The 15,014-nt window shown below is 41.9% G+C and overlaps 1 protein-coding gene across 1 annotated transcript in view; it reads right to left on the bottom strand.

The window, feature by feature from the left end:
- Positions 1-12,417, bottom strand: part of LOC124593787 (serpin B3-like) — a 213,418-nt gene extending 201,001 nt beyond the window's left edge. Inside the window, exons 1-2 of the mRNA XM_047132136.1 lie at positions 12,286-12,417; positions 3,467-3,553 (exon numbers count right to left, since the gene is read on the bottom strand). Coding sequence (XP_046988092.1) covers positions 3,467-3,541 — 75 coding nt within the window. The 5' untranslated portion in view covers positions 3,542-3,553; positions 12,286-12,417. The remainder of the gene's footprint in view (positions 1-3,466; positions 3,554-12,285) is intronic.
- Between the last annotated feature and the right edge of the window lie 2,597 nt (positions 12,418-15,014).

The following is a 15,014-nucleotide window of genomic DNA, read 5'->3' as shown; positions in this document are numbered from 1 at the left end:
CGGGCATGGATGTGTGTGATGTCCTTAGGTTAGTTAGGTTTAAGTAGTTCTAAGTTCTAGGGGACTGATGACCTCAGTAGTTAAGTCCCATAGTGCTCAGAGCCATTTGAACCATTTTTTGGAATACTCTCTTCCAAAAGGTGACGGATTGTCTTTATTATCAGAATGGCGCAAAGAATGATTGCCTATATTAGTAGAGATTGGAACGCCAGTGGAAATGAAACGGCAGGCAGAACTCAAGCCCTGGGTGGAAGGCCTGCACAGGTGTTGGTCCTGCTTAAAAACAGGAAGTAGCTAGACGGACGTCGTGGCACCTGAACTCTGGAGCACAATAGGGCGACGGCCGGCCGCCATTGTAGCAGGACCGAAAGGATAACCGGGAACTCTGCAAATCTTGGACGCAGGTGAGAGGAACGAAGAAGCGGCACCTCAGAAACCACACAGGCTGGGTTATTTCCAAGGATTTTTACTCAGATGCGTACCATTGTAGGAGTATAGGTTTTTCCTCACAAACTTTCCGCGCTGGACGACAAAAGACTAAAATATTGTTGGTCGGCGTTCGGAAGAATCTGTAGAGAGGGAGAATATTCCTTGGTTTCGGGAATATGATTCGTTTTCGGAATTACGATGGTGGGGAGCCAAGCCTTGCTGGGAAGCCAGCCCTGGAGAGACGAAGTCTTCCATTGCGAGCCCCCGTGTGTGACGGTCGCTCCGTATCAGCTTTGTTGATACGGACGGACTTGCTGTGTTCGCTCTCAGGAGAGTTTATAGTTAGAACAGTTATGCACTGTACTGTAGCGAACCCATACGATTCTGGACTTCACCTCCGGGTTGGAAGTTGTCGTTGAGTAAGCAGCGTTCAGTAATTGACAGCACTTCTTCTGCCTATACTTAATGTTGAGACGTTACCTGAACTCCGTCCTTGTGTCTGGGAGTTCGCGTTTCTCGTCCGTAGGACGCAGAGAGAATGAGACAGTATTAGAGTATATTAGTCAGGGGACCCCCTTCTGCTGTCCTACTGTTTGAAAGAGTTTATTTGTGGCAGGATTTGTTCCATTGTCGCAGACGAGTACGAGAACCATCACTTCGACGCACCGGACGCAGTACATACGGTGATATCCCAAACTGGTTCGGCTTATTAGGGCTACAAAAGCTAAACAGCTGTGAGCACGTTAGTTTATTTACACTGAGGTTCCACACCACCGTAGACCATCTTTGAAAGTAGTGTCTTCTAGTGTTCGGTAGGTAGATGATGGCAGTCATTTCGCGTTAGTGATATTAGACCGCGCAGTCATAATAAGGGGCAGAGTTGGGCAATTGATTAATAATTTCAGTTAGGAAATATAGACAATTGTACCAGGGTAATCCCAAAAGTAAGGTCTCTCAATTTTTATAAGTACATAGACCTGTTTATTTCTACAGTGGTTTATATCAGTTTACAGCTTGAACATTTAGCTATTTTTCGACATAATCACCATTTCTGTCGATGCATTTCTGTAGACGCTGTGGCAGTTTTTGTATGCCCATGTCATACCAGCTGGCCGCCATGCTGTTCAGAAACTTATGAACCTCTTCTTTCACCTCGTCGTCGGAGCTGAACCGCTTTTCGGCCTAATGTTCTTTTAACCTAGGGAACAGGTGATAGTCACTGGGTGCCAAGTCAGGACTATAGGGTGGGTGGGTGATTATGTTCCACTGAAACTGTTGCAGGAGAGCAACGGTTTGCCGAGCGATGTGTGGGCGACCGTTGTCATGGAGAATGTGTACGCCGTTGCTCAACATTACTCTTCTCCTGTTCTGAATTGTCCGTCTGAGTTTTTTCAGAGTCTCACAGTACCTTTCACCGTTAATTGTGGTCCCAGCGATTCAGCTCCGACGACGATGTGAAAGAAGAGGTTCATAACTTTCTGAACAACGTGGTGGCGAGCTGGTATGACATTATGTCGAAAAATACCTAAATGTTCAAGCTGTAAACTGATGTAAACCATTGTAGAAATAAACGGGTCTGTGTACTCATAAAAAATAGGAGACCTTACTTTTGGGATTACTCTCGTACTTAAAGGGTTGATTTTAATCTATAATACATATATACTGAACATCAACGTTTATCATTTACTAGTATTAGTTGCTTTCATCATTCATTTATGTTTAGATTGTAATTTATATGTAAAAAAGAGCATTAAGAGATCCTAACATCTGTCTCAGGGGATAGTCAGACAGGGCCAAATCATCATTTTAGCGTTTATTATTTTCCGTTGGGCACACTCATTTTTACACCCGCCTGGAGTAACATTGTGAATGTTAAACTGTAGGTCATCTGATAATGTTCATTGAACGGAAACGATTGTGTCGTAACAAGCGTACCTTAAATATAGCTACAGTGCTTTTATTGTCATTAACGTTAATCAGCTGTGGAGTACAAAGAATTATCAAGATTATTTATTGACTGATAATTTACTAGACTCACATCAAGTGAATGGTTAGAGAATGAGTGAATCTTTCCAGATCTTTGGTCTTGTCATCGAGGTCTCCATCTCCTGGACTGAGAGTGTAGACGGGTTTGAAAGAATAAGAAGAGAATGTCTCAACTCGGTATGCAATAAGGCTCAAGCCTTCTTGGAGTCAATGAGCACCTGGGTGGCTGCTCTCTGGGTTTGTAGCTGTCCACGACCAAGCAAGCAGCGTCATGTCAGACACGGGAGATTACATTTTCTTGCAGATAATGTTGCATAACAGTTTCAGAAGAAACATGCTCGCTCTTAATAGCGAAAGTATGCTGAAAACGTAATTTTGAAGCACTGTAAATGTCACTTCCACGATTTCCTTCACTTGATTAGGTGGCAGATTTATAATTTTCTCGCAGTGCTACGTACGTATCTATTACAGATGTTGCGCCTTTAATAACTTCGTAGGAAAGAGATTCACATAATGACGCTAAATCTTCGTTTTTTTAATGAAAATTGTAAGTGGTCGGCTACAACTATTCGTTTTTGTATATGTTAGATAAATTATCACATGACAGAACATCCAATTAACTGACCATCAGCGCCATGTTTGGCGAAGCCATTATCATGAAACCAGTGTTGTAAACTTTTACACAAACTGCACTCAGTCGTACTTATCTGTTGCAGTATATGAAAAAATTTAACTCATCCTCCAATTAGGCCTCGTTATATTATTATATGGTGGTCTACCCTTCACAGAAAGCCCATATACACGATGGCATGGATGGGAAACTGTACGTCTATCGGTTCTTCGGGTCTTTTGGTTATGCTCGCGTTGAGTATTTTCAGTGGACTACAGCTAACAAAAACATTAGTCACAGTCAAACACTAGTGATATAAACAAGAATAATCATAAGGGAATAGAAACACAGAAACGTACACAGTAGCTGAAATATTAAAAATATCTTTTTCTCCAACACGTAACTTCGTGCTATCATGTACTGGACTAATTGAATACCAACCTTATACATGTCGAAAGTAAAGACATTATTTGCCTGCGATATGTTTTGCAAGGCTACGGTCACTTCCTCTGCCATTTTTTCGACAGTCTGTAAAAATAAAAGAATTATTATCAGAATGTACAGCGTAAGTTGATAAACATTCAAAATACCCGTAAGATGCTGCGAACTAAGTTACGTGGAGAACTTGCACACATATGTTAATAAGTACAAGTATAGCTGTATTTGACGTACTTATATTACGCTACAACCTGTTTCGCTCTCAATGAACGTCTTCAGTTAACCGAAAGTTCACCAACAGTCCCCGTGCCTAATTCTCACAAACTGGCAGAAATATGCCAGCGCCGTGAGTCGAAATTGTCTACTCCCTATACATAACGATGAAAGGCAAATTCTGGAATACGACGAGCACAATGAAAATTGCTCAGTTGTCTTGAACAAACACATCCGTCGGTATATGCAAGGAACATAACATTCTGCGCTGTAGAGAACCATTTAGGGCGGCATGTTATCCTCCTTGCAAATACAACTGGCTGTGCTAGGGCCCGACAATGGAGAATTTTTCGCTGTGATCTCCGTGTTTCTAAATTGCCTTTCAGCATTATGTGCGGTGATTAGACAGTTTTGAATCATGGCATCGGCACATTTCCGCCACTTTGTTAGTTATGAAGACAGTTGGAATTTCGGTCATATGAAGATCTTCATTTGTAACATAAGCTGTTGTAGAGTAATAAACGTATTTGAAATCCAGCAATGGTGGTTATTGTTAACATTTACATTATTCATTTGTTGAAGCACAAAATGATCAAGATTACTGCTTGAAAAATATTCTAGAAATACAATGTATTTTGGTTTACTTATAGCTAATGTATGTACAAGTTTCATACGTTCAGTATCTTCGATTTACGAAGGGACACTGCAAAGAGAAAACTTTTGAAAATATTAGGGGCAAACACTGTTTTTTGCGGCGGTGGGAACGGGAAATATATGCAATGACTGAATGCGGAGGCATCTGGAACCACAAACTGAGCCTGAATAGCTTGACCACATGTTTCCAGCTTCGTCTTGTGTCAGCTAACATTAAAAACAAGCCAGAAGGGCGTCCATGCGTGCAGTTCGTGGTAAGCGATTTTAAATGGCGTTGTTTTCTCGATATGGACCTAGTGTCATCTGTAAGACGACAACTACACACGAAGGCAGAACTTTATACAACGACCTAGTGAAGGCTGTACAAAATGCTGGAATTGTTATCCAACACCGTCTGCCCATGAATGCATCACCACCTTCTGTTTAAAACCGTATACATTGCACTGGCTGTGTAACTAACATACAAAATTTCTTTCGAGTATGGCCGTTGTTTCCGGGTGTTCATGTTTGATTTTCCGTGTGTCTAGTTACACACTAACTATCGCTTGGAATCGTCAACAATGCAATCCCGTCCGTGTCTCGACATGCGCGAACCGCCATCGTTCGTGCATCGGACTATAGTGGCGCTTTAGACAGAAGACAGTAATTGCTCGAAAGGTCGTTCTCGCCGAAAGACTGTAACCGTACAAAACATATTTAGCTTTTTTTATATCTCCAGCTACCAAAATACCCCGGAAGCCACTGTAGAGAATCTCTGTCCAGTTCCATTCTTTCTTAAGTGAATAATTTGTGAAGATGAAAACAAAATTTAAATAAAATTCTTCTGAATGCTTGACTATATCATATTGAGATAAAACTACCATCATTCAGGTAACTATTTCAGGCCGTCTGTGTCAGAGTGACTATGGAAAAACATGAAATTGAATTTTCCACTAAAAGGGACAACTTTGAACACCATGCAGGCAAAGAAAGCGCTGGATCCAAGATTGCTGTACGGCAGACATTGTGGAAGTACCAGAATTTAATCTATTACCAGGTAACATTGATACCCGTAAATACTGTTTCAACCCTTTAAAGAACCCGTTTTAATCAACATTTATTTGAAACGAGCATGTCACGGTCGAAGTGACCATTGAAGACAACAATTATATATAAAACGTTCCGGTGAGAAAGGACAAGTCTTAAGACGAAATAGCTTCTTGCATGAAGCATCCGCAGACACACATCCTCGATTATCGATTCTTCCGGTAGCTACACATAAATAAACAGCACACGAGAGAAGTGAAACGTAGATGTATCAGCAACATGTTTTAGAAGCTGCCAATCAGAGAATAAATGAGTTATTATTTTATTATGTCAAAGATTCCAGACTTCTTCATGCTGCATTTTGTTATTGTTTATTATCCGTACAATGTAACTATTGATTTCGGGACACACATTACATCATCGTACGTATCTGGTAAGCCAAACAAAGCTACAATGATTGAGTGAAATACACCTGTACATGTATACCCGTTAACTACCAGGGTCATGCCTCAACACTTTACTACGTGGTTAAAAGTAACGGAATATTATGCGAAAACGTTTTATTTTACAGCACATACAAATCCTCCAACACCCACCCCCTAAACAAAAATAAACGAAGCGCGAATCGGTATCTCAATAAAATAAGAAAATGGAAAAAGGTACGACTATTGATCCACGGGTTTCATCCTCGACTACAGATTACCCCTTTGAGTTTTATCCTTATCAGTTCTTTCACATCGGGCAACTTTTTTTAATGTGAAAAATGTCGAGATGTACCGTGCTTCGGAATCGTATGTTAAATTGTAAGTCTTTCTGTAGCTGGCTATGTCAGTTCAATAGTACCATGCCCAGTAAAGCAGTGTGGTGCTGAAACTAACCTTCGGGTTGATAAAGCTTTACCTTTTTCTTACGGAATCCAAACTGACTGTACAGCATAGCAACGGAAACTCAATATTTATTTAGATTCCTGTCGCATTTGTACACATATTCCTTAGTGGTGACGAGTCCGTTCATTTTCGAACCATTGTCTGCATCTTAGTTATATCATTGTAAAATATTAACAAGCATATAATAAAGACGCTGATTAGGGATCGAAAATGAGCGTACTGTTTCAAAATTAGTCACCGTTAAAGAGTATGTACTATTTAAACATGATATTATTCCACTTCACCTACAGTGACTTATTGTAAACACACAAAGACGTTGCAGCAAATAAGTACAGTGGTGACTAAGTAAAACGCTCCGCGTTGTCAATGTTTTCAGGTCGCGAGTAGTGCACCTGTGAGTGGAAAACGAAGGAAAATTTCGCGAAAATGGATACATTCATGTTAAAAGAACTGATGTACAAAGCGGTACAATTTCACCAGAGAGAGAGAAAGCAGAATCAGGTAAAGATGCTTCTACAGAAAGAAACCTTTCAGGTGGCAAAAATAGTAGGAATGTCAGAAAAAAACGAATTATGAAAGAGTTTAAGGAAGCAGAAGAAACTGGGGAAACAGTGAAAACAACTACAAAATAATGATATTCTTGTTTTTCTTCCTTTTTTTTTTTTTTTTGAGTTATGAAGAGAAGAAGGAAATCCGAACACTGACAAACCTACTGCAGTGTCGCAGATTAGTACGAATTGTCGTCCTGCATTGGAATCGTAGCTTTCCATGGAGCCGGGAGAAGAGCTGATTTTGGTTCTCCAGTTGGCTCAACTGACGCTACTGGGCGAGCGACCTGCGTACTTGCCTAACGCTGAGTTCAATACGTTACATATATTGTCTACGAATGTGAAGAAGTACTAGTAAATATTAATCGACCTATTTCATACTTAGTATACCAAATTCGATGGATAACACAACCATACAGTTAAAATTTCAAATCAATAACTTCAGTACTTTCGGAGATATAAATTTTTATCTAAAACACATAATAAACGTGATGTAATTGTGAAACTGGGTTAGGGACTGTGATGTATTCATCTACAGTAACAACCGAAACTGCAACGGAGAGGATGAGTTCATACAATCTAATTTTCTGGAATTTTCTTTAGTTTAACTACCACAGATTTCAGACGTAAGTAGGAGTACTTTGGAAAATTATTATTTCATCGTGTTTTGAAGAGACTGAGAGAGTGAATGGAAGACATACGTAAAGTGAGAATGTGATATTTTATTAAAAGAATGTAAATGTGTGCGTGAAAAAGTTATTGAGCAATAGGGGAATTAGTGACGTATGTCTGAATGAGCTTGATTTTGTAAAAGGCAGCCAGAAGGGGCGTTGAGAATTAGATTTATTAGTAATTTATTTTGTGGAAAGAAATCGTATTTTGTTTTCATTGAATTTTATTCAGTTTCGCAGTTACGGGATTTCTAGTCTAAATTACTCGTGGTGATTTGATTAGCTGACATTAGAAATACCGCGAATGTGGAAGTGCTCGAGATGATCTGACTAGCTGCTTAACATACTAGCTAATACGAATTCAGAATTTCCCGTGCCTTTGTGTAGGGCCTTGTGCCTCAGCTGTATGAGTCGAGATAATGGCTCGGGAGCCGTTTTCTGCCAAACAAATAAGTTAAACCGCGTTGATAAAATTTGTACAAAAAGAAGGAATTTGCGCGTTTGATCCGTTATCGTGTCGTTGACGACAGGCGACTACAGTAGTGAGTCTTTTGTGAAAGTTTGAGCTTTGTGAGTGGTTTGTTTTAGGAAATACTCGCGTGTGAACGTTGGACATAAGCTCCGCGCGGTGTGTTTCGTGTAAATTACATTATGGCGAGCACTTCTTTACAAGAAGCCTAATGAACAACAGAATGTGTTAACTCGCAAGAAGTCGTGCGTCAGTACGAGTGAACAGACAGCCAATAACATTGAATAATTGATGTCGGTATATTAAATACGGACTTTACAGCCATTTCCGTGTTTTAAAGACATAAACCAACTTGAAGGGAATTCTAGACGTTTCTTCAAACGAGTCATGCAAGAATCCCGAACACTTTATAGTTTAACTAACTTTCAGCTACTACCCACGTTTTTCTGCAAAACCTGTATCTACGAAGGAAGAGTGAAATGGCAGACAATCTGAAACCTATCCAGGGACGTGGACTGATTATCTGAAGGATCGTGAGATATCAACTCGCCCCACGGCACTACTTACAGTTTCACAAACTGAGATAATTTTCAGGGAGAAGGATAATATTTCTGAAAATTTGGAAAGAGATGCGCTTTTACTTCAATAAATGTAAAAGTAAGAGAACCATCCTAACAGAAATTTCCGAGATTGTTTCAAAGCAGCCGGAATCTTGGGAAGCAAATAGAATAATGAAAGAGGTCGGAATAAAACAGTGGTATTCACCAACGAAACTTAGTTGCATACCATGAAAAACTAGTAGCATCGGTACTCCGACAGTGGAATGCATAATCGGTATTTTTGCTGCTAAAATTGTAGGGTAGGCAACTTTGTGAGGTGGTTTTGTGAATCAAAACTAGAACAAATGTGTAGTAAATGTTGGTTATAAAATGCATAGCTTAAAGGCTATGAGCGCGTGTTGATCTTCGATAGTGGGAAGTATTTCTTCTAATCCTAGATCTTTGGTCTTCATATTTCTGGAGGAGGTACTACAGACCAAACCAAGAAATAAAAGTCTAGTTAATATGGGCTCTAAAATGCAGATCTTAAGTGGGGAAGTTCATAGAGCTGACTGAATATGTCAATTATCAACTAGTTTTTGGTTTGTTAGTAGATCTCACGGACGAAAAGTTCCCAAAGTTTCAATGACCAAAAAACGCATCCGAAGTGCCTCAAAAGCAATTAAATGTACTACTCAATCGTTATGCCACGCCCACTTCTTGAAGCAATACTTTAATATTAGCTCAGTGAGCAACTATTCCGTGGATTATTTTCAAGCAGCCTTGCACGGGATAGCGCACTTACAGGTTTCTGACCGATCATGGACTTCTAAAAAACCGTGTTCATGGCAAAACCAGAATCCAAATGAGTCTCTAAATTCACTCATATAGAAACGACGCCCTAAAACCAATTTTCATCCGCTATAGTTGTCAGAGTTGTAATTGATGGGAACCTTGGGAGGATTCAGGTATTAGAGAGAATGGGCTTCAAGACAGAAAAAAAATGGAAATGGGCGTATGGCATCGTTGGCCAGGAGGCCCCTAGTCAGGGAAGTTCGGCCGCCAAGTGCAAGTCTAACTTCATTCGACGCCACACTGGGCGACTTGCGCGCCAGGATGAGGATGAAATGATGATGAGGACAACACAACACTCAGTCCACGAGCGGAGAAAAGCTCCAACCCGGCCGGGAATCGAACCCGGGCCCGCTTGCATCGGAGGCGAGCACGTCACCACAAAGTTAAGCAGGCGGACTCAAGACAGGAAATTTCACTCAAGATATCTTGAGAAAAATAGATATTGGGCGCCTCTGTGCAGTTCAAAAGTCAGTCGAAGACCTGGTAAAGCAAAGAGGGCGGAAAACAAGAAACCAGGAGAGAAGCCTTGAAGGGAAAGAGGACCCTGAGTTCTAATGTGGGGGCCTTCTGAAGAGGTGGCATAAGAAGAAATACAAAACTGTTAAGGCTTTCGTGGCCACTTGTTGACAAACTGCCTATTGGCTTCTGTCTCGGGTTCTTCGGCCGACGTTCATCTAATGGTTTTTCTGACGTTTCGCCAGCACGAGTGGCTGGCATTGTCGAAGCTTCACCCTCCATTGCCGGTGGTGAAACGTCAGAAAAATCGTTAGATGAACGTCGGCCGAAGAACCCGAGACAGAAGCCAATAGGCAGTTTGTCGATAAGAAGAAATGTTAGGCTGAACTTTAAATTCCATTTCCTGCAAATTATGTTTTTTTAAAGTTTATGTACCATCCATTTAGAATCTATGAAGACGAGAATTATGAAATTTTGTACATTTATTTCTATAAAGCCAATTAATGGTGCCCCATAAATATTGAGATTGTGAGTGTAAGCTGAGGTATGGGCAAAATGAGTGGAAATTTGGATGAATTTTATATTCACTCACAGAATTATACTTAAAAATTCTTCTATTCGATTTATTCAAAAAGCCTCATGAGTGGAGGGGGAGGAGGAGGAGGAGATTAGTCTTTAACGTCCCGTCGACAACGAGGTCATTGGAGACGGAGCACAAGCTCGAAACGGCCGCGGTGGCCGAGCGGTTCTAGGCGCTTCAGTCCGGAAACGCGCTACTGCTACGGTCGCAGGTTCGAATCCTGCCACGGGCATAGATGTGTGTGATGTCCTTAGGTTAGTTAGGTTTAAGTAGTTCTGAGTTCTAGGAGACTGGTGACCTCAGAAGTTAAGTCCCATATTGCTCAGAGCCATTTGAACCACAAGCTCGGATTAGGGAAGGATAGGGAAGGAAATCGGCCGCGACCTTTCGAAGGAACCATCCCGATATTTACCTGAAGCGATTTAGGGAAATCACGGAAAACGTAAATCAGGATGGCCGGACGCGTGTTTGAACCGTCGTCCTCCCGAATGCGAGTCCAGTGTGCTAACCACTGCGCCACCTCGCTCGGTGCCTCATGGGTGAAACTCACTATATGCAAAGAGATTAAACAAAGAGAGTTTTAATAGAAATCCCTTGAATAGTTTCTGAGAAAAAGATACATATATTATTTTCTGAAAATGAAAGTTTTAAATTCCATCATTAAAAAAGTTGTATACACACAATCCAAGAAACTTAATAGTAAATGTTTTAACTCCATGTAAACCGTGGTACAAAATTTCATTGACGGATCTTCAAAATTGTGGATTTGGTGCATCTTTTAAATAGCGTGTGTTTTTCATGAACACCCCCTCTCAAGGGCTAAGGACGCTTGGTTAGAACAAGAGATGCGTTTCACAATAGCGAAGATCAACACGTGCTCGTAGCTCTTAAGGCATGCATTTTAGGGCCCGTGTTTACTAGATATTGTTTTCATGTTTTGGGCCATAGTGCCACCTCTGAAAGTTGTCTATCCTACAACCTTACCAATAACAGCACCTGCACGTGTCAGGAGTACCAGAACGATTTTCGTTTGTAGCTTTCGACCCAGTCGTTTCCTGACCAGTGTCCCTTAGCTCAAACTGTAACATCTACCCTTTTCAATCACTCCAGAAAATATGTAACATCAGCACAGAATCACTCTGAAGATGCGACTGGTTTCCCAGATACATCAGAGGAAGGAGTATGTATTCACAAACTGATCACGTATTCTATGAATGTTGTATGAATAATCAAAAGGTTAAACCTGAGAAATTACTAAGTCATTTATAATATGTTGCTAATACGTCTATTTTTTAACTTTCTCGCCTGCCGTGGACTTACCTCATTTACCCCCAACCCCCGTCCTCGTTCATCTGCTGGTGGCAAGACAGAGTAGTCCACAACTACCGCATAACAACGGCATATTAGTGGATAATGAAAAAAAGTGGTTCAAATGGTTCAAATGGCTCTGAGCACTATGGGACTTAACTTCTGAGGTCATCAGTCCCCTAGAACTTAGAACTACTTAAACCTAACTAACCTAAGGACATCACACACATCCATGCCCGAGGTAGGATTCGAACCTGCTACCGTAGCGCTTGCGCGGTTCCAGACTGTGAAAAAAAGTGGGTAGTAAACAATATTTGCAGTCTAATGCGTAAATTAGTCGAGAAATTTCGCGTAAAAATTACATCACGGCTCGTGACTCCGAGATACGATCGTCAGCAATGACAGAGATTAAAATTACTAAAAATTCGCCAGGAAACAGCAAATTGTCGAATTCAGTGTGTGTCTGATTAGAAATTATTCTTCATTCCGAATAAAGTGTATACAGATGACACCAGCTTCTTATTGACTCGTTTTCAGTGTGTGCCTGTCATAGACGCGGATAGCGGACAGTGATTGTAGAAAACAAGAGTGCTGTGTCGTTCAGAGAGGGGCTCACCTTAGCTGCAGCGGAAGTTCACCGATTCGCTTCTGCCGCGGCAGTGGACTGGAACGCCTCCGCAGCTGTGGGGCTGTAGTGAGCGCACACAAACTTTTCCACCCGAAGGCAGGGATGACGTCGTCCGTAATCTCGTTGTCTGTGGGTTCTGGAGGTCGCCAACGGTGCACAGCCGGCGTCGATTAGCTGCCGGGGAACCCTGCAACCGTCAGCTGGTATGTTCTCCCTCCAAAAGCACGTACTTCACAAGACGCTAATGACAGTTTTCCAGCTACTTCTCCTTTCCTTCTCCTCCTTCTAATGTAGGCACGCGGACCTGACTCCATTGGCTCTGCTAGCACAATGCAAACACTTCTTGATTTTACTGTAAATCTGCTTCTGTCAGCCGGCCGAAGTGGCCGTGCGGTTTAAGGCGCTGCAATCTGGAACCGCAAGACCGCTATGGTGGCAGGTTCGAATCCTGCCTCGGGCATGGATGTTTGTGATGTCCTTAGGTTAGTTAGGTTTAACTAGTTCAAAGTTCTAGGGGACTAATGACCTCAGCAGTTGAGTCCGATAGTGCTCAGAGCCATTTGAACCATTTTTTTGTTTCTGTCAGCTTGTCTGTAGCCACCTTTGTCGTCCATAACAGTCTGAGATTCTTACCCACTTACTAAAGCGTAAGATAATTTTCTTTTCATAGCAATAGAGCCAGCTATGATGAAAGTAACCTACTTGATACGCGAGATATATGAGAAAGATCATAGACACTAACGCTTCATGATGAACCCTAATTCCAACACCAAGGGTGCTGACAGATGTGAATATTAGCGATCCATCGGTTTAATAAGAGATGGCTGCTAAATAGTGCCATAAATTTGTTATAGGAGAATAGAAAATCTGGTACAAGCCAACCTCAGGGAAGACCAATTTGGATTCCGGCGAAAGGTAAGAACGTGCGAGACAGTCCTGAACCAACGACTTACAGAATAGGATACTCTCAGTCGTCAGGCCCTGAGTGGCCTACCGGGACCATCCGACCGCCGTGTCATCCTCAGTGGAGGACGCGGATAGGAGGGGCGTGGGGTGAGTACACCGCTCTCCCGGTCGGTATAATGGTGTTCTTGACCGAAGCCGCTACTATTAGGTCGAGTAGCTCCTCAATTAGCATCACGAGGCTGAGTACACCCCGAAAAATGGCAACTGCGCATGGCGGCCTCGATGGACACCCACCCAAGTGCCGACCACGCCCGACAGAGCTTAACTTCGGTGATCTCACGGGAACCGGTGTATCGGAAAATTTCGGTTTATACGAGAGCCGTTCAGTAAATAATGTACCACAATTTTTTTCAATAGGACCTATTTATTCATAAAAGGTATAGCTTGGTGTAGTCTTTCGCCCCTTTTGTTCAATCTGTACATCGAAGAAGTAATGACGGAAATAAAAGAAAGGTTCAGGAGCGGACTTAAAATTCAAGCTGAAAGAATACCAATGATGTGGTTCGCTGTTGACATTACTATCCTAAGTGAAAGTGAAGAAGAATTACATGATCTGCTAAATGGAATGAACAGTCTAACGAGCAAAGAATATGGATCGAGAGTAAATCTAAGAAAGACGAAACTAATGAGAAGTGGTAAAAATGAGAACAGCGAGGAACTTAACATAAGGATTTATCGTCACAAAGTAGATGAAGTTAAGGAATTCTGCTATCTAGGCAGCAAGATAAGCAATGGCGTACGGAGCGAGGAGGACATCAAAAGCAGACCAGCACTGCAAAACAGGGCGTTCCTGGAAAAGAGAAGTTTACTAGTATCAAACACAGGCCTTAATTTGAAAAAGAAATTTCTGAGAATGTACGTTCCGAGGACAGCACTGTATGGTAGTGAAACATGCACTGTGGGAAAACCAGAACAGATGAGAATCGAAGCATCTGAGACAGGGTGCTGCAGACGAATGTTGAAAACTAGGTGGACTAGTAAGGTAAGGTATGAGGAGGTTCTGCCCACAATCGGAGAGGAAAGGAATATGCGGAGAAAAATAATAAGAAGAATGGACAGGATAACATCTGTTACGACATCAGGGAATGACTTTCATGAAACTAGAGGGAGCTGTAGAGGGAAAATACTGCAGAGGAAGGCATAGATTGGAATACATCCAGCAAATCACTGAGGACGTAGGTTGCAAGTGCTACTCTGAGATGAAGAGGTTGGCACAGGAGAGGAATTCTTGGCGGGCCGTATCAAACCAGTCAGAAGACTGATGACAAAAAAGAAAATATTGGTGGCAGTATTAATCAACATTTCTTTCACATGTGCATTTGTTCGCTATCACGTTCTGCGGTCTTACGTCAGCGTCGCTTAAGAGCGTGTATTCGATGCTGATAAAAGCTCTTTGCCATCGCACATAGCGCCGGCCGGAGTGGCCGAGCGGTTCTAGGTGCTACAGTCTGGAACCGCATGACCGCTACGGTCGCAGGTTCAAATCCTGCCTCGGGCATGGATGTGTGTGATGTCCTTAGGTTAGTTAGGTTTAAGTAGTTATAAGTTCTAGGGGACTGATGACCTCAGAAGTTAAGTCCCATAGTGCTCAGAGCCATTTGAACCATTTTGAACCACTGCACATAGCCATGTTTCCACTGGGGGACTTATGTTCTCATTAACTTCAAAGTGTGTCCCATCTACAAAATCCTGAAGTGGCCGAAGCAGAGGACAGTCCACAGGCGCCACGTCTGGGCATCCAACCCAGTTAG

Source organism: Schistocerca americana, chromosome 2, assembly GCF_021461395.2.
Source record: "Schistocerca americana isolate TAMUIC-IGC-003095 chromosome 2, iqSchAmer2.1, whole genome shotgun sequence".
In the NCBI taxonomy this organism is placed as follows: domain Eukaryota; kingdom Metazoa; phylum Arthropoda; class Insecta; order Orthoptera; family Acrididae; genus Schistocerca; species Schistocerca americana.
The sequence above is the reverse complement of the archived record's forward strand: the minus strand, read 5'-3'. Positions and strand labels throughout refer to the sequence as shown.